The sequence below is a fragment of the Planococcus citri genome, chromosome 5 (assembly GCF_950023065.1).
Source record: "Planococcus citri chromosome 5, ihPlaCitr1.1, whole genome shotgun sequence".
In the NCBI taxonomy this organism is placed as follows: domain Eukaryota; kingdom Metazoa; phylum Arthropoda; class Insecta; order Hemiptera; family Pseudococcidae; genus Planococcus; species Planococcus citri.
The window spans coordinates 42,277,008-42,300,657 of record NC_088681.1 but is presented as its reverse complement, the minus strand read 5'-3'; the positions used below and the strand labels follow the sequence as shown (position 1 = coordinate 42,300,657).

Below are 23,650 nucleotides of genomic sequence, written 5' to 3'. Positions count from 1 at the left end.
TACCAAACACAATTTCATTTCGTCCGAATCAAGAATTCTGTTCAAAGATGATGAACAATACGAAAATTTCGTTCGAAAAATGTTCCAAGTTTTATTTGAAAATAAACGATAAGAAAAGAAAAAAAATGATCAACTAACACTCGTAATTAATTGTATGCAAAAATTAAAACAGGAATCCGAAAATCGAAGAAACAATTCGATCGAATCTGAACTAAACGATTAACATTAATCCCGAAACACGACACGAAAAACTCTGAACACCTTTCAGCATGACTCATCGACAACTATTCAAAGACATTGCTTCCTTTAGATTATTTCGATGATAACAGTTCGAATTTAAATTTCGAAATCAATTCATCGTTCTTTGACATTTGGATAAATTTTAATATTGTTTGTTATTTTTAAAAAACTGACGAAAAAGAAACACGAGTAGCTCACTATTAAAACAAAAAGATTGTCGTTGGTTACAAAACGTTTAAAACTTGTGCACATGTGCTTCGTATAAAATAATAAATTGAACAACTAAACTTAATTCTGATTACAAAACAAACATCAAAAAATGAACACCGATCACTCTACAAAAAAAAAACAGCTCAAAAAATTATTTTAAGAAATACGTAGCTAAAATCTACACTGTTAAAAAATGTAGACACGATGGTATGAATAAAATTTTACATCATGAAATGATCTTAATGATTTCCGAAAATGGACTATCTGGATGAATCTTTTCGGCAGACTGGAATGTTGCGAGGAAAGTTGTCTTCTGATTTTCGTCACTCAACTGTAAACACAAGTAGAATTAGATATAGTATAATTTTAAAACGATAAAGTCGAACATAATCATCGAAATAACTACCTGCGAATGAAACTGTTTAGCAGCAATATTGACTATTTTTCTATCTTCGTATTCCAAATAACCATTTCTACGAGTAACAAATGGATATCTAGAGATGAATTAAGGTAAATCATCGCCATAATCTGAAAATTGTTACCTAAATGTCTAGCTAGTAGCTACATAAAATTAAATCATCGTCAATAAAAAAGGATACAGTGCAATTAGCCAAGGATTGGTGCTGGCACTAATGAAGAAACAATTCAAATAAAACACCGCCGTGGGTAAGGAATATTTTGAAAAATTATTCAGCAGTGATAAAACCCAATCTTGAATCAATTTCAAATGAGATTGTTGTATAGCATTTTGAAAGACCTGCGAACACAAATTTAATTAAAAACACGAATCGTAATTAAAAAATATTTATATAAAATAGAGTTTTACTTGAAACACAACATCAGCCATAAGCTCGGTATGAGGGTGATTGGGTGATAGGAACTCTAGAATGACTTTATTCAATACTTCGGAAACAGAGAAGAAATCGCTGATGATTTGCGGTAAAATAGCGCAAATCACTTGCGTCTCTTGCTTACTGCTCTTTTTAATTCTGTAAAATAACAAATCAACGTTTCATAATACGATACAAAAGGCAGAAATCAATCAACAAAAATATTAAATACCTTTCGAAAAATATCGATAATTTCTCAATCCTCTTCACCAGGTTTTCAGTATCAAATGCCATATCACTGGATTCTTCGGTATTACGAGTATCTTCGAAATCTCCTGAACGAATAAATCAGATTTAAATACGGTATTTTCCGTTCAAATAAAATAAAAACCGAACTAAAAGACTTGAAATAAAATTACCTGATGAATACATGATCGATACTAAAATTTGTAAACTAATAACCGATACTGAAACGGTGCATTCCGACAGTGAGAAAATTTCTTTAACCAGCTGCATCAACGAATCGCTTTTTTTGATGGTTTCGTTTTCGTATAAAATTAAATTATAAAATCCCTGAATAAAAAACACATCGAATTAAAATCAAGTAAATGAGACTGTAGATGCAGAATTATAAGTGTATAGTTACCTGCATAATTGTTAAATGAACCTTCCATTTTTTCAGTTTACAAGCTCTTACGGAAAGTTTACACAAACGATCGACGACGATATCGGAATTATCACCGCAAGCTTTATTTTCAATCAAATAGAACGCGATTGATATCACACAGCTCACAATATCCGAACTAAATCTGTAATTGGACGATCAAATTGTTACTTAAAATAGTTACAAAATCAGCTAAATCTGCTCGTAAACAAAAATACCAACTTTTCGGCCAATTCAATATCAAGATTTTCCAAAACAAATAAAATTGAAGCTGATAAAATTCCATCTTTGTACTCTCCCGAAATGACTTCATTTTTTTCCAAAACATCCTATAATAAAAAGAGCCAATCAATAATCAATCATCTATATCTCATTTCTACCCAAAATAATACTAAAATACTTACTTTTTTGAAAATACTCTCGAGCAAATATAATAATCCGTGTAACGCAGCTCTTTGTACGATTTTTCGAGTACTATTCAGCCCAGATTTGAGAATTCGAATTATCAGTTTCTGCGAATCTGAATCCTGAGTGAAAAGAAAATATTAAAAACGTCCTATAAGCAAATGTTAACTTTTTTTTATTCGTACAAAAAGATCTTCTTACTTCCGGAGTAGCAATCGAAGACGATTTACAAATAATAATGGTTAAATAAGCGCACACAGCGTCATCATCTCTAGAATACTTTTTCCAGAGCAGTACTCCGGATTCTAGAAGCCACGTGAATTGCGACAATTCGGTGAATAAATCTGATATGGCGAGCATCGAGTTCAATATTTCAATTAACACTTCAACCGACTGATTATCCTGCAAGGTCATCAAAGTAATAATCATTTTCAAACTGAAACACACGCTGATAATTGGATATCGAATGAATGTACCGGTTTCATGAGCCATCTGCTATAAAACTCCATTAAAAAGTAAATGCAGGAGTTCGTATCGATTCCTAGATTCTTCATGACAACTGATCTGTTTTTGTATTGCGAACGTAAACCTGAAATTATTGATCCTGTTAATAAAGCAGATTAAAATGATGACGTAAGCATTTTCACAACTCACTTTGAAAATGATACGAAACTGGAACATCTTCTTCGTTGTTGAAACTATTAGTACAACTGAACGTTAAATACTCTATTGAAATTTGATTGAAACCGTATCTAAATGATATTGAAAACGTCGATTAATAATTTGGAAACTAGGCCAGTTGGTATATTGTGTAGGGATATTTTCGAACAAAACTCACAAATTTTCATTATGAATCCTTTCAATATTGATATTCACACTTTTACATAACGCGGGTAACTTTCCATTGCACATGTTTGTTTTAGCAAGTAAAACGTTATTCAATACTTCCAATTTTTGCCTCCATCTGAAAAAAACAAATTAGCTCAAGTAGGTAATCGTAGTATTTCTAATCGTAATCAATTTTAATCAATTTATACCTGCATTCGACATCATCACAATACTTATTTCTTGATACATGAAAGACATTCGGTGAAATTTTATTACCAGGGATAGGATGATACATTGTTTGAACTAATAAAGAGGTAATCGAATTCACAGCCATCGAATTAATCTAATCGGACAAAATTCAATTGAAATAAGATGCACGAAGGAAATGAAAAGTATGTATAGAATAGTAAGTAGGTACCTGAGATAAAGCAAGCACTTCTTCTTCGGAAGACTCGTGCTCTGGTATCGAATTAAGAGCCACTAACAAAGACATCCAACATTCTTCGAATTGTAACCGGTTATTCCAACCAATCAGCGTCAGTCTAAAAATCCGAATATTTAAGTACAATACAAAACCTTTTTGAGCTTATTCTGAAAGGTAATTTGAACCTTGAAACAAAATTCTGCATAATTTCTCTATCTTGCAAGAAGCTTTCTGGCAAACTATTCAAAGAAATGCAACTTCCAACGGTAACGTCATCGATAGAAACATGTCTCCAAACTTCCAATGGTATTCTGAGGTAATTATATACCGAAGTTGATTGACTAAGTACTATCAGGAGTTGCCTATATCATAAACAGTAATTAATCAGTGTGTTCTAAATTTAAAACTCGGGTAATTTAAGAAAAGACGAGTTCGTACTTGACGAGAGAACCGAACGAATTAGACTCATCCGTAGGAATGAGTAATTTATTGATGAAGTAATCGATCAACGTCGATAATAAATGACTAGAATGTATTATATCCCAGTTTTCGTGAGTTTTCAATTCTTGTAAAACTGCAAAACAATATTTAAAAAAATTAATCTTCCGTCAAAAATTAAATACCTTACGAATAAAAATATTAATTACGAGAATTCAGGGACACTTTGATGACTTCATTCTGATATCGTTCAATTAGTTCGTACACGCATGAAATTATTGATCCCATTTGAGAATGCGTCAATAACTTCAGAATCATCCTATCACTTAATATCGAAGTACAGCATTTCAAAGCAGACATGACGATAGTTTTTGACCACATTTTGTTGTTTTTGATCATCCAATGAACCAACTGGAAAATATTAAACCGATTATTATTTTAAATAGGTAATTGGAACCGAAGTAAATTACGAATTAATAATTACTTCTAAACTGAGAACTGGAAAATCGGCGAGTAATTTCAGCGATTCGTCCGAGTCTAAATCGATCTGGAGTTTCGCAGCAGTTGAAATGTACTGATCGATGGCGGTTATCAGACATAATATTGTATCGTTGAATTCTTTATCTGCGAATAAGTTATCCATTCGTTGGCTGTATTGGGTTTCTTTTTTAGATGGTTCTCTTTTAACTGGCAAGTAAACCTGAAAGAAATTTTTAATATTATAAAAATATCATAAGGTAAGTAGGCTTATCTTGATGTCATATTTTATAAATTACTCACTTGATGAGTTCGAGGTAGCAATAATTTCAGATGTTCTAGATGTCGAAACGTCGCCAACCTAGAAGCTAAATATAATCCTGAGGGTGTTCCGTGAGCTTGTTCGGCATCTAATTTACGATTCTACAAAAATGAATAATTAATTGAGAATTTGAAAGTCATAGAAAATCAATCCCGATCTAGAAAGTTTTATTACTTGAAGTGTAAGTTCAGCTCCAACGATAAAACAATCACAGATAATCTTGTTATTGAAATTTTGACTTTTCATAATGCTAAACACATCTTCCAAAGGAAGATGTCCAAGTAAACGAGCCAATATTGGATTCAAAGAATCGTCATCTTGACAACATCTGCAACAGAAATTAGAAATTATTCGTAAAATTTCTCATAAAATTCTTCGGTGCATTGAATACTAGAGATGAAATTTCGTACTTGTATTTTACATGAGTAAAAAACCATTGTTTATCTGCGGTGAGTAACTTCAGTCTGTCAAAACTAAGAGTTTTACGTTCGTTGGGCGATAAAGGTGTTTGATACCATTTTGAAATCATATCTCCGAAAGGTAGCTTCAACCTGCAAATATTATTTCTTCGATTAACGAATGAAAATACGATGAAATCAGATTAAAATAAATCAAACGAACATTTGCGTCGAATATTTTGATTGTTTAAGGTGTTCAGCGAGTAACAAAACATCCTCTTCTTTTAGATAAGTCTCGAATTCTTGTTGATCTTCTATCGTAGCCAGATATTTAATTTGTCTTTAAAAAAAAATACAAATTAGAATCTCGGATAATGAGATAAATTCCCACTAAAATAAAATAATTACCTCATCGCCAAATCGTGAGCTCGATTTGAAACCAAAAGACACGAATTATTAAGTATTTGAGGATTGCAACAAATCATTAAAACTTGGCCTTTAAATTTCGGATACGTTGACTCTAAATATTGCAGCGTATGTTTCAACCAGGTATTCTGTCCACGGAAAAGAAAACGAGTTAATTTGATAGCAATAATAATTCTTATCATTGTCACGTGATAAATCACTCACATCGTTTAAAATTAATGGTAACATGTTTTGAATAACTTGTAACAGGATATCACTAGCAGCGAGTGAAGATTGCACTTCTATTTGAAGCTGTTGAACGGGTGGTTCTGCGATCGAGATTAAATATTGCTTGAAATTGAATTCTAGGAACGCTCTGTATGTTTGGGCATTGCTCAAAATTTCGTGCTAAAAAACAAAAAAAAAAAAAATGAATTATGGATAAAAATTCTAAACTGCTTTTACGAGAACAAATGAATTTTAAATCTTACTTTACGCAAAGATGCCAATAAAAATACGCCTAATTTAACGACATCAACGCTCAGACAACATTTTTCTTCTTGTTGATCACTGAACCCTGTCGTTGTGCCGGATCTATAAATTGACAATGATACAAACCGTTATAAATCTTCTTTTTTAACACAATAAATAAAATCTTGATTCGATTCAAATATTCAATTACCCAAAAGTATCACATTCGACGTTACTTTGAAGAAAATCACCCCATAACGGTGGACTGGAGCTTTTTAAAATCAATAACAACTCGTACCATCGAAGAACAATTATTGGACAAGCGACTAGAAGACAATTGCATAAATCAGCTATCTCTAGACAGAACTTTTTTCCATTTTCGTTCGGATATTCGCAAAGCATTAGTTCGTTTTTGATTGATTCGTATTTTCCTGCAATCAAAAGGCATCAGATTAAACGCATTAGTAGCCAATTTTATAATTAAATGAGCTTCTTTGAATGAACGCGCATGTCCAGTAATTATCTGTACCTGATTTAATTAAAAATGAAATTATCAGAACAAATTCTGATAAAATCTTATTCGTCCATATTTTATTTCCATGGTGTTGATCATTCAACAGCTTCGTATCATTAATACGTTGAAAAATTTTATAGATTACTTTGCATAAAAACCTAATGAACAGATTAAAAAACAATTTATAGAGCAATTCCTAATTATCGACGAAAACCAAATAGGTACTCAATTCTCACCGAACGAAGGCCTTTTCCGGCACAACTTCCGCATCTTTGGTTACATTGATAAATAAAGGATCCGTATCATCGTCGTCAATAAAAACAGCATGGCTGAGCATCTGTTCCACCGCCTTCAATAAAACAGCTTCACTGTAATTCGCCACTATACGCATTAACACAGCACAAATACTCGGTAACAATGCAATATCAGCCTAAAAACAAATACAACAATAGCATTAAAAAGATTAAACATCTTCGGCTCGTTCGTTTGATGGAATAAGTCACCTTATGATTAATGTAAACCGTAAATAACACATTCAAAATGTGCTGTTCAGTAAACGAGGAAGGGTGTAATGCGAACAATAAATTTGTGAGGTTGGTGTACGATTTATCATCGTCGATGGGTATGCCACCTTCGATTAAAGCGTTGAAAAATGTCTCCACTACTTGACACGATCTTCTGAGTTTCGATTCTTCATCGGAGTCGTTCAATACCACAGCTATTAAACGTAAACTCTGCAAATTCGAAAAGAAAAAATGATAAATACGATGAGTTATGTAATTTGCGGAGGAATTTTTGAAGTTCAATGTACGTACTCTTGGATCGTGTATCAGTCTTAAAAGCATGGTAAATAATACATCTCGCTGAGTTTCCAATTCTTTAATTTCAGTCGCATTTGAACCGGGTGAATACCTGAGGAAGACATGTTCAACAACTGGTTCGATAGCCAGAATACCTGCGAAAAAGTTTACAAAATCAATATGGACTGTTCGAACACAACTTTCAAACACAGATAACTTACAATGTGATATAGCTTGACCACTGGCGATCAACGAATCGCACAACTGGATTACTTTAGGAACAGACATGACTGGTTTGGAATGTTTCTCGTTAGCCAAATTGATCAGAAATCCAAACATTTTCGGTAATAAGTTTTCAATATTTCTGGGGAAAAAAATGGAATTTCGTTAATGAATTTGGAAAAGTTAAAATTAAAAATCAAATGATTTGTTTTTCAACTTACAATAATTGTCCTTCTTCTATGAGCTGAAACTGGCTCAAGACGAATTTAATGAACACTTGTTCGGAATCCAGAAGGCAATAATTTGTTTTCAACTGAACCAGCTCCGTTAATAAACCCAAGACTTCTGCTTGCAACTCGGTATCGCTGCTCACAGTATATTGCTATTGAAAAATAAAAAATTATAAATTAAAATTACAAAGGTTCAACACCAATGCTTTTTTTCTGCCTCAAAAACGAACTTACTCTCAGAGATTGAATAACACTGGGTTCGAAGCAATTTATATACGATGGTAACATATTAACGGTCACATTTCGTTGAGGTTGTTTTACAACAGAGCTACTCGAATTATCTTTGGAATTTTTACGTTTAGACGATCGACTTTTCACGTTCTTTTGAGACTGATGCGAGCAAAAATTCGCAATTCGATCGTATGGAGATTGAATGCAAGTTTTAAAGAACCCTTCAGATGATTCCGGCTTCATTGAATTGATTTTTTTGCCGTTCTCCATATCTTGTAACTTTTCAGCGACTTCGTTGATGCCAAATACACTACGTAGAAGCTGTTAACGAATCAAAATTTTAATCGATTTCACAATTACGGATTTTTTTACAGTTTGACCAGCGTGAAATTAAAGATACTCACTTGTACGACGCATTTAACACTGGATACTGGTATAAATACCATAAAATTGCGCAAAAAAGATAGCAAATCTTTGGAAATTCGGTCTGTTTCCGAGATGGTGGTGTAATTCAACGTAATACCGATCGAGTCGACCACTGTTTTCATAAAAGTGATGAATTTTTCGCTCGATTCCGGTTTTAATGTTACCTATAACCGCATAAAGAATAAAATTACTAAAATGAATACTCGAACGTTTGATTTATGAGATAAAATATATGTAGAACTAAATACGAAGACGATTGAATTATTTACCCGGTAATTATTGAACGCAGATTTCAACAATTCGGCTAATTTCACGTACAGAGGTAATCGACCATAATTCACCAGCGATATAGGTTTTTCTTCGAGTTTAAAAAATGATTTACCTGCATAAAAAAATAATAATAAAATAGAATATCTACATCTACAAGGAAAAATAAGGGGAAAAAATCACGATTAATCTTACTTTTAGCATTAGTCTGAGTACAAAACGAAAAAGCTTCTTGTTTTGGTAACATGGGTTGGTCGATGGGAAGAGGCCACACGACCTGGGAAGACGTATTCAAAGAAACAGGCGATTTAATCGTGATATTGGTTACAACGTCGTTGAAAACGCTTGCTACGCGAATCAGGTGTAATAAATATTGCTCAGATAAATCCTTCAACTGAAATGAAATTCATTGATTAGATTACCAAAAGTAAAATATAATAGAAATGATCTAAAAATGATTGAAAAGATTCGGTGAATTTTTTTATGATTCGTAGATTTTTTCATTAACGTGATTCGATCAATTTTGAGGCCAGAAAAAATACCAATAAATCTTGTTCGAAGTACTTACCTCCTTTTTTCAAAAATACCCATAAGGGAGATATCCCAACTCCTACAAACATTTTTGAACCAGACAAAACTAAATCGAAAGAAGGTACAAAAATATAAATCAGTTGACATTTCAGGGGCTCAATCGCATTTTTTTGTTTTTTGATGAATTTTTGAAAATCAAATTTGGGCCAAATATGAAAAAAAAATTAAAATTTCACCGAACTGACCTAGGAAGCTGAAATTTGGAATACACCCTATTTTCGACCCGACAATTATCGATTGAAAAATGGTTTCGAACCGATTTGAGCAGTTCTGGAGCCTCCAGCCGATTTTTGATATGTGCTTGAAATTTCCACAAAATACCACCAAATGAAATTGAAAAGTCTAAATTCACTCTGCACCTTAATTTTAACATGCTAAGTCGACTCGAGAAGTTTCATGTCGTTTTGGAGCCTCCAGCAAATTTTTGGAAATTCCAGTTTTCCAAAAACCGCCATAAAATCTTTTACCCATGTCAATTTTAGCATGTATGCTCGCGATTGGTTCTTCTTGGTGACTCAATAGACTAATTACACACCATTTTTTCAAAATTGGTACGTTCCAGTCCGGAACCATATTTTTGTCCAGCGATTTCATGATTGAAAATTTCAAAAATTCACTGCTTTCGAAGCGTTTGACGTAAGAAGCTGAAATTCAGTTTAAATTCTATTTTCGACATTCTGAGTCGATTGCGGGTACTTTCAAGCCGTTTTGGAGCCTCCAACGACTTTCTGGAAATTCCAATTTTCCAAACAACGTCATAAAATCTGCTCATATCAACTTCAGCACGTATCCTTGCGACTGGTGCTTATTCATGACCCACTTGACCAATTAAACACCATTTTTCCAAAACTTGCGAGTTCCAGACAGATTTTATCATGTTTTTTGAAGAACTGGAATTTCCAAAAAATCGCTGGAGGCTCTAAAATGACTTGAAACAACGTCCAGTCGACTTTGCGTATCAAAATTAAGGTGCAGAGTGAATTTCGACTTTTCAATTTCATTTGATGATATTTTGCGAAAATTTCAAGTTTCAAAAATCTGCTGGAGGCTTCAGAACTGCTCAAAACAACACAAAACCGTTTTCAATCGATTTGGTGAGTCGAAAACAGGATGTATACCAAATTTCAGTTTTCTAGATCAATTTGGTGAAATTTTGATTTTTTTTCTCATTTTTGACCCAAATTTTATTTTTAAAAATCCATCAAAAATCAAAAAATGCGCTTTTCTACCTAAAATTTTGGCTTGTGGTATATTTTTGTATGTTTTTTTCAATTCAAATTGTGATTTGGATACGTCCCTTGTTATTAGCACCTTCGAATAAATTCACCGAATCAACATTTCGTCTAAAAATTGCTCATCAACTGCTTCGTACTAACTTTCTGACTCGACAGAAAAGACCACATATCGATACTTTCTAATTCGATATCAGAAAACTTCTTCAATTTCAAATTTGATGAACACAAAGCTAGGGGTCAAAAAATAAATAAAAATTAGTAACAGATCAACTCATCAAAACTCTAAACATGTACAAATAGATAACTGAACAAAGCAGCACCTACCAACAAACACTTGCGAACTCAACCTCAAAAGTTGCAAATGTACGTCGAAATTTAACAGCAATGTAGAACTGGTTAATAACTGCACGATCGTTTCAAATAATTCAAAAGACAGGCAACTAATTAATCAAAAAACATCCATTATTAAACAGGTCCTCACATCTAGGATAAAAAACACTTCAACCATACTCACCCCGGTTCACCTCCAACTCCTCGACACTGCCAACTTTTGGCAAACGTGACCGGTGGAAACGCAGCAGCCAGCACAGACATCGCCTCGACAACGCCAGCCTGTAAAATAAACCTCATCAGATAATCTGGCGCTTAAATAAAAATATCCAAGGAAATGTAAAAATGACCGAGATGACCGTTTTGCGAAAAAGGAACTCATCTTAGAACGTTTAGAAAGTTCCCTAAAATTAAGCCTAGCTCGAAAATAAAGCTATAGAGGTAAGTTCGGCCGGATTATAAGTTTTATTCGATACCTACTACTACGTAGAACTACACTAACCATGGCGTGTTTCGATGACGGCGTTTTCAGCATTTCTTGCATTTTGTAAAGTGTTCTGGTAAGGGAACGTTCCAGCGGTTCTGAAATAATCCAACGTTATTTTTGAATGAAGTTTTTTTCAATTCTTATCATTTTTCAAATGAAATCTAAATTCGTGATTTACCAGATGACTTGTTAGCGCTATCGAAAGGTATGCTGAGTTCGGAATTCAACTTCTTGCCGAAAGTAATGCTGACTGGTTCGTGTTTGTGATCCAGTGGGTAATACGCTGATTTGACAAATCTACGAAAAATATTCAAACAATTAGTACATCGTTGAGTTAAGCGAACAGACTCGCTATTATCAAAATATTGAATTGAAATTTGAATAATTACAGGAATTAAGTACGAGAAATTTGAAAAATCGACCATTTGAATCGTGAAAAAAAGAGATTCCAAATTAGGTAAATTTTTAAAAGGAAAAATATTATAGCACTCATTTTATTTTAAGGATGTTAGAGGCACCTCAAAATATCGTAAGACGTCATCTTTCGTCTCCCCCCCCCCTCCAAGAACTATTAAATTGTTTTTCAATATCAGAAAAATGCTCCTGAATTTTTTATTTTTGAAAGTAATCATCAAAATTCATACTTAGTGATTATATTTTTTTTTTCAAATTTAAAAAATGTCAATTTTTTATACGATTCTCCTCAGTATTTTTTTTTTAAATCTCCTTCGGCTCTTCAAGTTAGAAATATGATGGTCCTGCAGTCCTGTATGAACTCCATTGAACAGTTGACCAAAAAAATAAAAAATAAAATGACAGAACTTTTTTTTATGTTTTACATCTGTTTTCACAACACTCTAAATATAAATAATCTCTTTTCCAAGCCCTCCACCTGCGCTACGAGCCTACGACACATAAATAATGGTGTCCTTCCTGTACGAAGCTTTTCCCTCCCCGAATTAAAAAAAAAAATTGAAAAATCAAAACTGAAAAAACTTTTTTAAAATGAGGATTATTTAAGAGACATTTTTTACACACAAACAGGTAAATATTTTCAAAAATTTTTGTAATTCATTTTTCTGATTTCTCACAAATTTTGGAACTTTACAGGGAAGGAAACATCAACTAGATATTTTTTTTTTTTGAAAATGGAGATTGTAAATTCAAAAATTTTTTTACTGACCTTATTCACTTATTCATGTTATTTATTTTTTCAACGTTGAAGAGTCCTATACATAAGAATTAATACTGCGCTACGAGGACCAGAAGAGCCTTTTTTTCCTTCATTTTTGGAGAGAAGGATTTTTAAAATGAATTTTGCCACAAAAATTGAACATTTTCAATACCATTTTTTCAAATCAAATTCTATGTATTTTACTAAAAAGTACGAAAACGTTATTGCAAATTTTTGAAAAAGCAAGACTTCGACGATTTCAGCAAAAAAACAACTTTTTGGGAATAACTGACGAAAAGTGATGCTATTTAGTTAATTAATTTTATTTATTTCAAAAAGCAAGACTGACGTTTCAGTAAGAAACAGTTTTTTTAAAAAGGCAGATGACTTTTTTTTTCAATTTTGGTGGAAAACGTGAGAATTTTAAACAAATTTTGGAAAAAAGTAAGTACATAGAACTTTTTGGCATTTTTTGCAAAAAAATGACAATTTTGGGCAATTTTTCTAAAAAGTAAAAATTTTTGTAAATTTTTTGTAAAAACAAGAATTGTTGACGATTTTTGGCAAAATAAGCGAGCGAGACTTCGACAATAGCAAAAGACAAGACTTAAAAAAAAATTATTTGACAATTTTCATTTCTGTCATAAAGTTTTTTGTTGCCAAAAAACCAAAATAAAAATAAAAATGATGAAAAATTGAGACCTTTATATTGACATTTTCAGATATTCGAAAAGTTAATCATATTTCTGAATCTCGCTCAATGCGAGGGTGGTTTTTTCTGCTTCCAAAACTTGATTCTCTACTTAAAAAATCGGAAAAATAAAAATAATTCAAAATGACGCTTTTAGTATTTCCATTTCCCACAGAATTCGTGTTTTTTATGGTGATTGAAATCGTCTTTTTTTGGAAGCTTGATATGAAATAATTCATACTTGACTAAACAAGAAGCAGCAGCAGTTCTAACTCGTCCGTCGATATCGCCAAGTAACGTTATGATAACTTTTCTAAAACTTCTATCTTGATACGAAGTTGTATTATCGCCAACGTAGTACAACAGCTCGAATGATACTTCTTCCAAAATTTCCAAGATTTTAACCTACATTGGATCAAAAAAATCAAATAAAAAAAATCATTACGAATACTTAAAAAACCATTTAAAAACTTTTGGATACCAATAATTACTTTAATCAGCCAGTATGGATTATCAACGAGAGTAAACACAGCCTCTAGCACCGGTATCGTTGATTTATACGCAGAACTTAACAGCAACGAATGCACACATAAAGAAATTGCTTGCAAAGTATGCTTAACACACACCGACGACTCGTCTTCTAACCCCTGATCAAAAAGCAAGTTTTATATTAATCAAAATAATAGATTATGAGACATTTTGAGAGAAAGTCGAACATACTTTTAAAAGGTACCCAATCAATTCGTTCAAAAATGATTCATTTAAATGATCGGATTCATTTATAAGATAGTTATTTTGGATCAACGACGATAAGATGAAATTCCCGATGACTACGCAAACTAATCCTCGCACTTGTTGATCTTCGTGAGACCCATAAGACAGCACAACTTGTATTAGATTGCTAAATCCTGCGAAAAATCAATCACGAAGTTAATGAAAATGAAAGGTGAGATGGAATGCAATTCTATTATGATGAGTTGATTTACCTTCGCAAGTTGAACCATTTCTTTCAACGGAGATATTAGCAATTTGAGGATTAATTCTGAGTATCTGAGCGAAGCAATTTAATGTCAAGGAAAGCACGCTAACTCGAACCTTTTTCGAAGTTTTATTTTCAAGTAGAAACGCTGAAATAAGGAATCTGGCGCAATAATGCAAAGGCATCTCGGTATCATCAACTACTTCTCCTATATCGAAATCCTTCGAAATGGAAAATTCGTTAATTAGGTAAAAATACAATTATTTGACAAAACTAAAAGCCGATAGAAGACAACTTACGATAGATAAAGAATTCGACGACGAAGCGTTCGAAATCATCGAAATACTGACACTTTTCTCTCGAGGAAATCGTTGCCTTGTGTTATGATCGTTGAATTGTTGCATTTGAATATCATCCAAAGAGGTAGCTCGAAACGAGCTTACCAATCTTGAATCGACCTCGTTATTTGTATCTTCTAAAAAAAAAAAACCATGAAAATAAATCTTGGTAGAACTACGTCGATTCTGATATATTTCGTAATTGATTCCTCACCTTCGTCGCTATTAGCAAAATGACTAGTATTGATATTCAACAAAGAAGAAGAAATCGATTCGTTTTCTTTACTGGGATGTTCGTGAATCCATTGCTCAGTTCTTTGTTTCAGCTCGAAATTCAAATCGGTGCAGCTTCCGCTATTGGAACTAAACAGCGGTGTTCTTTTACCAGCTACCGAGTCGATGAAAGCTCCATCGTCTGTACGAGCTATTGTGCTTCCTATACTCATTATATCACCTGTGAACGATTATTAATTAACGCAACGTATTCGTTGTTTGAATCAATCAACCATATCCACAGGTATACGTACTTTCACCTCCTAAAGATAACGTCGATCCTAGATCGTTACGTTTGCGAATTGTCGACGCTGTTAAGCCTCCTTTGGTCGTCAACCTACGAATCAACAACGGTGAGGCTTCTTGTAAAAGCTCGTTCAGCGTTTCTAATGCGGCGGTAATCACATTATGATCGTGGTATTTCGCATATTGCAAGCAGAGTTCGTACACCTGGAAAATTTTCTCCATAAATAAACATCCTTTCAAGTTGAAGAGGCATATTTCCTTTACTTGTATCAGATGTTCGCAGCCAGTGCAATTGTTTATATTAAACTTCGGGTTGGAAACATGAGGTAATATATTCCTAATACAGGATAGACAACCTTGAATAAGATTTCGACATTCCTTATCTGATTTCTGACAATCGCAAAGCAAATCTAACGAGGAAATGTTCATTATAAAAATAGACTTTCGATGACTAAATACAGCAATGAATATTCTAAAATTCGTACCAAGAACTGCAGTCAAAATGTACGTAAAAAAGTATTCCGGTTGTCTGGAATGTTTACATATTGCAATTATGCTAACTGCAGCAGCTCTGCGAATTTCCGGCGATTCTGAATGTAAATTCTTCACAAAAGCTTTCAATAGATTCTAAAATAATTGCGGTGATTAATTGAATTGGAATCTTATCTCGTCTAATTAAATAAATTACTCACTTTGATATCATTATCGGAACTAAATAATCCGATATGTTTGAAAATATTGGGAAGAGATTCGGCCAGTGTTTCCACAATAGACACGTCTTTTCTAGCAGCTATTTTACTTATAATCGGCACCAGGGTTTGAACGTATATTTTACCTTTTTGTGGCCTGTGAATATCAAATTCAACATTATTGCAATGAAATACTCGTTTCAAAATATTCCCGATGATATACCTGACGAACTGAGCCAGTTCTGAAAACCTCCATAATGCAGCTTTCAAACACTTTTCGTGGGTACTTTTACCCAGTACTTTCAACAAAGCTATTAAGACTTTGGCGACATAGTTGGAGTTATCCATAGAAGCCTGAAACACGAATATTCCATTAGAGACAACTTCCATTAAACAAACTTACGACAAAAAGAACGATTTCTTACTCGAATGATTTTATTAAGACTTTCGTCGATGATGAGACGAGTATTAGAATCAGCATCTTCTAAAAGTTGTATTAAAGATGAAACGGTAAACGTAAGCAAAGCACTTTTCTCATTCGATTTGCAAACTAAATCAGTGATTGTTAAACATAAACTGACTTTTTCCTTTTGCCTGAAACAGACACGAAGTTACAAATGCTTCATCGTGGTTAATTTTCTATCAACAGAAATATACTGACTTGTTGAATTCTGGTGGTTTAGCGATGACTTTTTTCAGAGCATCTAAGGCTCGATTTAGCTTATTTAAAGCGGTCATTCCGCCACTAATATCAACGTTACGATGCCACAATTAACGAATACGAACGTCCAACGTTGAATCACATCTTTCTAATTAATTCTTCGACTGTTGAAATAGTTAATTACATAATTTCAAATCGAATCATTCTTTTTACGCACCATAATTTCACGTCATGCAGTAATGTTATCAAACTTTCGTTATCTTACAACTTTCGGGATTTCTTCGTAAGCGATAAGGGATGTTTTGCTGATTTGTCAGATTGGAGAAGAAAACTTTTTTCTCAAAATTTAGCCTCTGCCTGAAATAATTTTCAATTTTAAACATTTCGAAAGTTGTTATAAAAAGAAACGGAAACAAATTGATCAATAAATTCGTAAATGCTGAAAAAAACAATTTGAAAAATACAAATTACGTAGCAGCTTTTAGCATTTGGCAACGTTGAATCTGTGAAAAACACTTCATTGTTGTATTTTGTAAACAAAAAAGTTGGGAAAACCCAAATGCGGAGGAAAAATCAGAACATCGAAGAAATAAGAACGAAGAATAATCTCAATTCAACGAATCAGTACCGATTGCTGTTCTTCTGCTCAAGGAAAAGAAGAACCTACTAGTTTTCGATAATATTTGTAATTCCATGTTCGTCATCATCATTCGACGAATAGATTATAGTCCCTCATCTTTACGAATATTTTCATTATTTTCCCCCAACAGAAATGCTTCGTATCAAACGCACAGAATCCTTCAAAAATGAAGAAAGAAATCACAATCAAATTATTCTTCAGAATTTCACAAATTTACTCAAGAAAAAGTAAAATAAAAATAGAAAACATCTATACAAAAAAATCTCTTGCTCTGATCGACGTCAACAATCATAATAAATAATAATACACGAAAGCAGAAAAGAAAATTAAACTATTCATTCGATCATCAATCGCGGAGCGATATTCATCGACATGAGTTCTTGAAACAGTAATTTAGCAGCATACGGCAACTTTATTTGAGATATCTGTAAAAAAAAAGAGAACATTTTTCATCGAAACAATTCATCGTAATAACGAAATCGAACAGCACAAAATTCATACATACCTGAGTCTTATTCTTACAACCTTTACATTCGAACGTGTTATTTCTCAGATTCGCGATGGCAATAAGGCCGCAGAAATTACACACGTTGATTCTATACGGATCAGACACTTCGAACAAACGTTCGCGAAGGAATTGCGCAGCTCCGTGAGCAATTTGACAATCTCGTTCCATCTCTCCGAAACGTAATCCTCCGTCACTGCACACAAAATGTAACAAAATGAAAAACTAGAAGCTATCTGAAGTAATAAACCTATTATAAAACGTCTTCTTACCGAGCTCTTCCCTCCATAGGTTGTCGTACTAAGATCTGAACAGGTCCTCTGGCTCTCGAGTGAATTTTATCGTCCACCATGTGTTTCAATCTTTGGTAATACGTAGGACCAACGAACACCTGCGCGTTCAGCTTACGTCCAGTGAATCCATTGTATATTATTTCGTTACCTCTCAAATGATAACCGTAATCTTGTAACAGGCTCGAGATTTTTTGTACGTTTACTACATCGTTGAATGGTGTAGCGTCACCGATTTCTCCTTTATTAGAAGATACCTGCGGAATAAGAATAAATAATTTCCAATCTTGCATGAAAATAAGAAAAACCAATCGGATACGTACTTTTCCTTGAAGACACTCGATCAAGTGACCAATTGTCATACGAGACGGGATAGCGTGGGGGTTAATTATAATATCTGGAGTGATACCTTCAGCTGTGAATGGCATATCCTGCAATCGATAATCAAAATTTTGTCAAAATTATGTTCTCGTGAAAAAAAATCTTAGCAGAGAATTATGCGAAATTACCTCTTGTCTGTATTGAATACCGCAAGTACCCTTTTGACCGTGTCTGGAAGCGAATTTGTCACCAATTTGGGGAATACGCACTGATCGTACCCTAATTTTAACGAATTTATGACCGTCTGCGTTCAACGTCAACATGACCTGATCAATGATACCAGTTTCACTGTTTCTCAAGAATGTACTAGCATCTCGTTTCGAGTACCGTTTCGTAGTTCCTTCCAACTGCGACGATAAATACATATTATGAATTTGTGTCAAGAATTTAATTCAAAAAATATTTTTAAAAAACCAATACTGACTTCATCTTCGTTATCTGGTAACATCATCGTTTTGCCGATGATCACATCGTCACCGGATACTCTCAAACCAGGAGCTATGATACCATCGTCGTCTAATTTATCGTAAATTGCATTTCTCATACCCTGAAAACAGACAATTTGCGAGTAGAATCGAGTCGATGTGAAATTTAAAAAAATCCAATAAGAATTACCTGGCACGTGGCTCTATTCGGTTTCTCGAACTGCTCTTCTTTATCACCGATACTCTTCGTTTCGGAGTCTTTATACGATCGGTAAAAGACGGATCTGTAATCGAGACAAAGAGAAAGTTAATTTTTGAAAATTCCTTCAGGTCAAAATAACACTTGAAATCGAGTTCTTACCTGAAAAATCCTCTTTCTACGGCGGATGCGTTCAAAATAACGCTGTCTTCTTGATTATATCCGGAATAACATAAAATAGCCACGATAGCGTTAATTCCAGCGGGTAGATCTCTAAACCGTAAATATTCCATAGATCGAGTAGTGACTAGAGGTTTATGCGGATAATACAACACGTGTGCCAAGGTGTCCATCCGAACGTGGTAATTTGTGATATACACTCCCATAGCTTGTTTACCCATAGCACTTTGATAGGTATTACGAGGACTCTGGTTGTGATCGGGGAACGGAATAATGGAAGCGCAAACACCCAATATCATAGCTGGATGGATTTCGCAGTGAGTATAGGTGGTACAGTAGGCACATTCTTTGTCTTGGTGCAAATCTTCGATGTTCATAGCGATCATGGTGGTTTCTTCTTCGAGTGTATCGATGTATTCGACTACGCCACCTGATACCAGATATTGCCAGCTAGAAACATAACATTTTTCATCAATATTTACGGATTAAAATTGTGAAAATGGTGTCACGATGAACATCTACGATTAAAATAATAAAATTACCCGTAATTATTGTAATCTCTCTGTTTTAAATTATCGACATGGACTTTCTTCAACAATAGGGAGCCATTTTCGACAATAAGTAATGGTCTGCAGATACGTCCGGCGTCTGTATAAATACGAATTTCACGATCTCTGATATCTCGTACGATTGATACTTCACTGACGATAATGTCCATCTGACGTCGAAGTTTTCTCAGCGTACCCATTAATTGTTCGGGGTCACGATGGATACCGACCTAATAAATGCAACGTCAGATATTACAGAGAGAACACATATAAAAATACGAACTCGAAATTAAAAACGTACCCAGCATCCATTGACAAATATTTTCGTAGCATCGGCAATCGCAGACGGGGCAATTTCTTCTAAATTTTCCATACTCCACTCTTCCAAAAACTCTAAAATAGGAGACGGTTGCGACCCGACAGAAATGTAGGCCATCAAGGCTAGATTTTTTACTAATCCTACAGCTGCGCCTTCGGGAGTTTCGGCAGGACAAATCATACCTAGGATAAAATTCGAGCAAAAAATTACATAAAAGGAAAAAAATCACTGCTGTGAAGTCGAAATCGAGTAAACTTACCCCACAAAGTGTTGTGTAACTGACGAGGCTTAGCTAATTTACCGTCTCTGCCGATAGGAGAGTTGACACGACGTAAATGAGATAAAGTTGAAGCGAAAGTCAACCGATTCAATACTTGGGATACTCCGGCTCTAGCTTGATGAGCCTTTTTCTGATCGCCCCAGTTTCCGGTGGCCAACGAGTAACGTAAACCGTCCGTGATGATTTTAGTCTTAATGGCTAATTCTAAATTGAAATCTTTTCCTCGGTCGATGAATTTTTGAGCGTACATTCTGGCTTCTTTCGTGAGAGTTTTGAATAATCTGGAAATCAGACAAAATCAATACCGATTCCGAGAGTAAGATGATGACTCAATTGTTGTAAGTATTTTACCCTCTGAATAAAAATGCTAATAAAGGTCCGGCCAAGTCCAATCTTTTGTTACCGTAATGATCCCGATCGTCAAGTTCACGACGACCCAACGCAGCCAATAATAAACGATGGACCATGTAACTGAAAAATTCATTCAATTTAGTACATTCAAGTATGACATAGGTATGTTGAAAAAAATTAATTCAAAGCATACCCAAGAAAATAGGCTTTTTTCGTTTCACAAAAATCAGAAACACCGACATGAGGTAACATTTCTTTTTGTAGAATTTCTCTAGCGTATTTTATTCTTTTTTCTTTTGTGACTCCGGGTCGAGCACCACGAGCACCGATAAAATTTAACGCGACGTTTTGTTCTTGAATTACAAAAGCTTCGTCGAGTGAAGGTTTGACCTGAAATTTGATTTAATTAGAATCTCATACGAATATTAGACGAGTTTGGGCAAAGATATATCACCATTTCCATCATTTCCTGGTCTTCGAAGTCGTAAATAATGTGTTCCAAGATGTCTCTGTCAGCGACGAATCCCAAAGCACGGAAAACAATCATAATTGGTATTTCTTGCTTAATATATGGTAAAATGGCGATGATACGTTGACCAATGGCCGATTTTTTGATACTTTGACCACCACGAGCCAACATATTAACCCACAACGTACTGGTAGGACGTGATGTGTGTTCTAGGCAAGACCGGATTTCAGCTTTGAAAGCAAATTTACCGTCTTTCATGCTGAAAACGTAGACCGTATTGGTGGCCATTTTTTCTTGAGCGATAAGTACCTGAGAAAACAATAAAAATTCGTTAAATCTCTTATTTTTTTCAACATTGATTAGTCAACTTACTTTTTCGGATCCGTTAATGATGAAATAACCACCGGGATCCAGTGGACATTCGTTCAATTCGGTTAAATCACGATCGGTTAGACCATTCAGTAAACAATACGTGGAACGTAACATGATAGGAATTTTACCTATTAAAACAGTATTCCATTTAAATACAATACTCGTAGTTTGTCAACACAAAACAAGCATGATCTCCGTACCAATGTAAGATTTCTGATTCTGAGTCTCAACAGGTTCTTCACCTTCGCGGAATATAGTTTTCATAATATCCACGTATAAAGGAGCGGAATACGTTAAATTTCGTAATCTAGCTTCATTCGGCATCATGGGCGAAGGCGAACCATCTCTTTCCCAATGAGTAGGTTTCGATAGATAAATTTGTTCAAATTTCATCACATATCGAGGCTGAAATGATTGAAAATTAAATACAACACGCCTTAATACACAAGTACACATTTAACATACCGGTGTTTCAATTTCTCCTCTTCTATGTTGAGCTTCAGCCGTCAATTCTATCGAAGGAGTATCTTCGACTATTCGTTGAACAGACATCTGTATGAACTCATCGAACGAGTCCAGCTGCTGCCGGACCAAACCTTTCTCATCGAAGTAAGAGTTGATGACGATCCAGCAAGCTTCTTGCCATAATTCCGAAGATATCTCCGTCGAATCATCTTCGTCAAATTGTTCTATTTGGAGAAGAGAATGATTAGCGGTCTCCTGATCAAACACTTGTTCATACGATTACAAAAACATCTAAATAAGTACTCACCTTCTTCGAAATCGTACATCTTGGTGTACTGTAACGTTCCTTATTTGATTTTCATCATCAGCATAATTCAATAATAAATCTTCTAATAGTTCTAATTCTATTTTAGACAAAATAAATTCAGCATTTCAAAATTTATTCCGCCGATTTTCATCGCATAAACAACAAAACAACCCGATAAAAAAGCCCGCAGCCCGACGGGCGGAAGCGGAGTGAAGAAACAGAAACCTTTCTAAAATACAATCGGATGAATTACACCTTAAGGTGAACCTTAAAACGAGTATTTTTGAGGTGTTTTTGCAGATCATATTTTTCAGTCTTCGTTTCTGTTTCGTGAATTTTTTCTGTGAAACTGTTAACAGAAAATACAAAAATAACAATTGCATCAACAATCAAACACATTTTGCAAGAAGAGGTAACTTTTAACCGAATTATTAGTTTTTGCCGGTAATTAAGAAGTATTGTATAAAATTAATCAATAATTGTTGTAATTTCATAGGTACGTCTCTTGAATCAACTTTACTTTATTCCAGTTACGATTCCAATCCATCAGAATGTCGAAAGCACACCCACCGGAACTCAAAAAGTAAGTGTAACATTTCACCATCTTATATCATGTTTTCTTTAATCTTTCACTAACCCTGTTTTCTTTCCATCTTTTACAGATACATGGACAAAAAGCTGACTTGTAAGTATATTAATTTAACTGAATTAAGAGTCTATAGAGTTATTTTTCATAGCGTAATTTTGTTCGCAGTCAAATTGAACGGTAAACGAGTGGTGAATGGAATTTTGCGCGGATTTGATCCTTTTATGAACCTGGTAGTCGATGAAGCGGTAGAATTAAGGCGAGATAAAACCCAAAAACCGTTAGGAATAGTGGTAAGGAACACTTATGGATAAATATAGCTCTAATTTCTGTTTGAGCCCTTATCATATTCATTCATTTGCAGGTCATAAGAGGAAATTCTATCGTTATTATGGAAGCTTTGGAAAGGGTGCAGTGACATTGTAAACGGTTTTATGCTGATGAAGTGAAAGCAAATATTTCTCATGATGTTTATTCGTTCTCAGCAATTCTAAAAGTCTATTCGTCTTATTACCATATTTTATTGTATGTTTTGTCTAAATGGTGAGATCTCAATATTTCCAAATAAGAGGCATACATCGGATTATTTTTAAGTACATCTTTCAACTATATAAGTTTCACTGTACAGTAGATTGTTCTCTTATGTTCCAAAAATCTCTCCAATAACTTTTGATTTTTTATAATAAGATTTTGAGCAAATGTATTTTTTCAAGTAGTTGGTTGACCAACCTCATATTCTATAGAAATGTACGTCTCTATCCATGTTTACATACGATCAATATAAATTCCAACTCCAAACTTTCGTTTCTTTTGTACCTTCCCTTTTTTGACTAAACC

At 34.0% G+C, this 23,650-nt stretch overlaps 3 protein-coding genes across 4 annotated transcripts; 1 reads left to right on the top strand and 2 right to left on the bottom strand.

Annotated features, from left to right (window-relative positions):
- Positions 1-421: 421 nt before the first annotated feature.
- htt (huntingtin) lies at positions 422-16,757 on the bottom strand. 2 transcript variants are annotated; one of them, XM_065369284.1, is made up of 55 exons: positions 16,497-16,757; positions 16,261-16,429; positions 16,059-16,189; positions 15,839-15,992; positions 15,632-15,773; positions 15,411-15,556; positions 15,155-15,350; positions 14,842-15,081; positions 14,589-14,761; positions 14,297-14,510; positions 14,031-14,218; positions 13,802-13,957; positions 13,552-13,715; positions 11,624-11,742; positions 11,461-11,540; positions 11,143-11,240; positions 10,953-11,068; positions 10,770-10,858; positions 8,998-9,196; positions 8,805-8,917; positions 8,514-8,699; positions 8,113-8,430; positions 7,870-8,030; positions 7,648-7,790; positions 7,442-7,581; positions 7,130-7,360; positions 6,863-7,056; positions 6,642-6,784; positions 6,324-6,543; positions 6,133-6,235; positions 5,867-6,049; positions 5,645-5,790; positions 5,460-5,576; positions 5,249-5,389; positions 5,013-5,166; positions 4,820-4,939; positions 4,524-4,739; positions 4,249-4,450; positions 4,040-4,175; positions 3,787-3,963; positions 3,596-3,719; positions 3,387-3,520; positions 3,188-3,313; positions 3,004-3,101; positions 2,826-2,938; positions 2,551-2,751; positions 2,349-2,471; positions 2,167-2,273; positions 1,927-2,089; positions 1,700-1,853; positions 1,513-1,615; positions 1,277-1,439; positions 1,050-1,207; positions 857-944; positions 422-781 (listed from the first exon to the last, which is right to left on the bottom strand). In XM_065369284.1, the coding sequence occupies exons 1-55, from the start codon at positions 16,571-16,573 to the stop codon at positions 677-679; spliced, it is 8,355 nt and encodes a 2,784-aa protein (XP_065225356.1). In that variant the 5' UTR covers positions 16,574-16,757; the 3' UTR covers positions 422-676. The 2 variants fall into 2 exon arrangements, with proteins under 2 accessions (XP_065225356.1, XP_065225355.1); XM_065369283.1 differs by having other exon boundaries at positions 14,589-14,764; positions 16,497-16,756.
- Positions 16,758-17,326: 569 nt separating this feature from the next.
- On the bottom strand, positions 17,327-22,396 carry LOC135848295 (DNA-directed RNA polymerase II subunit RPB2-like). Its single transcript, XM_065368182.1, has 18 exons — positions 22,228-22,396; positions 21,921-22,144; positions 21,656-21,860; positions 21,456-21,583; positions 21,069-21,392; positions 20,808-21,004; positions 20,615-20,734; positions 20,243-20,544; positions 19,966-20,165; positions 19,659-19,894; positions 19,099-19,566; positions 18,928-19,021; positions 18,737-18,859; positions 18,441-18,659; positions 18,255-18,362; positions 17,914-18,188; positions 17,642-17,837; positions 17,327-17,561 (listed from the first exon to the last, which is right to left on the bottom strand). Exons 1-18 carry the CDS (start codon positions 22,244-22,246, stop codon positions 17,472-17,474), a joined length of 3,528 nt encoding a protein of 1,175 aa, XP_065224254.1. The 5' UTR covers positions 22,247-22,396; the 3' UTR covers positions 17,327-17,471.
- Positions 22,397-22,495: 99 nt separating this feature from the next.
- SNRPG (small nuclear ribonucleoprotein G) lies at positions 22,496-23,611 on the top strand. The gene is made up of 5 exons (XM_065368189.1): positions 22,496-22,639; positions 22,724-22,810; positions 22,890-22,912; positions 22,982-23,106; positions 23,178-23,611. The coding sequence occupies exons 2-5, from the start codon at positions 22,779-22,781 to the stop codon at positions 23,229-23,231; spliced, it is 234 nt and encodes a 77-aa protein (XP_065224261.1). The 5' UTR covers positions 22,496-22,639; positions 22,724-22,778; the 3' UTR covers positions 23,232-23,611.
- Positions 23,612-23,650: the final 39 nt, after the last annotated feature.